Source organism: Schistosoma mansoni, chromosome 2 (genome assembly GCF_000237925.1).
Source record: "Schistosoma mansoni strain Puerto Rico chromosome 2, complete genome".
NCBI classification, from domain to species: Eukaryota; Metazoa; Platyhelminthes; class Trematoda; order Strigeidida; family Schistosomatidae; genus Schistosoma; species Schistosoma mansoni.
In genome coordinates this window covers 31,628,949-31,630,348 of record NC_031496.1, presented here as the reverse complement: position 1 = coordinate 31,630,348, position 1,400 = coordinate 31,628,949, and the positions used below count along the sequence as shown (strand labels likewise).

At 34.7% G+C, this 1,400-nt stretch overlaps 1 protein-coding gene across 1 annotated transcript in view; it reads right to left on the bottom strand.

The window, feature by feature from the left end:
• Smp_122810 (putative spfh domain / Band 7 family protein) overlaps positions 1-543 on the bottom strand; it is a gene marked incomplete at its 5' end in the record, with an annotated part of 35,477 nt that extends 34,934 nt beyond the window's left edge. Inside the window, one exon of the mRNA XM_018796381.1 lies at positions 522-543. Coding sequence (XP_018650599.1) covers positions 522-543 — 22 coding nt within the window. The remainder of the gene's footprint in view (positions 1-521) is intronic.
• Positions 544-1,400: the final 857 nt, after the last annotated feature.

Below are 1,400 nucleotides of genomic sequence, written 5' to 3'. Positions count from 1 at the left end.
TACCCCACTCTCGCGGGATTCGAACCCAGGCCCTACCAGCCTCGAGCCGAAGCCCTTAACCGATAGACCACTGAGCTGGCATCCAACGGTGTTAATGCCTAACTTCAGCTGATCCACGACGTTGAGCTTCGGCTTCGGCTCGAGACTGGTAGGTCCTGGGTTCGAATCCCGCGAGAGTGGGTTCAAGGATGCGCACTGCTGAGGAGTCCCTTAATAGGATGAAACGGCCGTCCAGTGCTTCCAGGTTTTCGATGGTGGTCTAGCTTCAATTGACTCATGATTTCAACTTTGGAGAATATGCGTTACGTAATAAAAGCCATAAAAATGAGATAAGATGAAAATGATAAAGGAATACAATCAGGAAGATAAGTTTCCACTCAAATAAACATGTTTCAACAGGCAACTTACGAAATTGCAAATTAAGAATTAAGGGCATCAAGAATATCATCGTAAAATCTTAAAAAATGAACATACCACTTGTCCAAATATTGACTAGACAAATCTATGTACATATTACTAACCTCGTTTCATACACTCAATCATTTTCAGTTAAGTAGTCATTCTCCAGTACAAATCCAATTTTCTTTTAGGAATGACAAGTTATCTCAATAGAAAATTACTTGTCTGCTCAGTTAATTTTATTTCAGTAATTTATACCATTGTAGACGTAACAAATACAATTCATTTATTGAAAGTTTAGACTGAATTTAGAATTTATAGTTCCATTTAACGACATCCATGAATAATATAGAATGAAGAAAGCCTACTTACTCAATACATATCAGTATAGTTCATCATGGATCATTTCATAAACGTATGGCATTTTTTTTTTGACATATACTCAAGATATTAATGTATGTATATGAATAGAAAAAAAAATCTTAGCAAAGAAAATTAAATCAAAAAAAAAAATCAAATCACACTATAATATAATACCCCTGGAAAATAATTGTCATGTATGTTTTTAGTCGTTTCTTAAAATAGATTTATCCGACAGACAGTATAAAAAAACACCATGTTCATGTTTTGTTTAATTTTCAAATACCTTTTATTAAACAAGTTAATAGTTCTGCTTGTTTGAACATTTAAAAAAAATCTAGAAAAGTGTATAAAGGTTTTGTTAACCGTTGTTTTTCTAGACTTTATTATGGCTCCTCCGGGGTCTACTGCCGGTCCCAAGCCCATGTAAAGGAGGAGGGTTGGGAGTGAGGTTAGCGACCCCAACCCGTAGAAAAACTAACTCGCTAAAAAAACGCTAACCAAGAAAAAAACTTATATAAATACACATAAATGAAATATTGATTTAGGTTCTTATGATAGGCTCATATCAAATCAGGAAAAACTGAAGAAATGTTGTAGCCTATTTTTCCAGAATCCGTGATAATCGTCTATGATGAAAG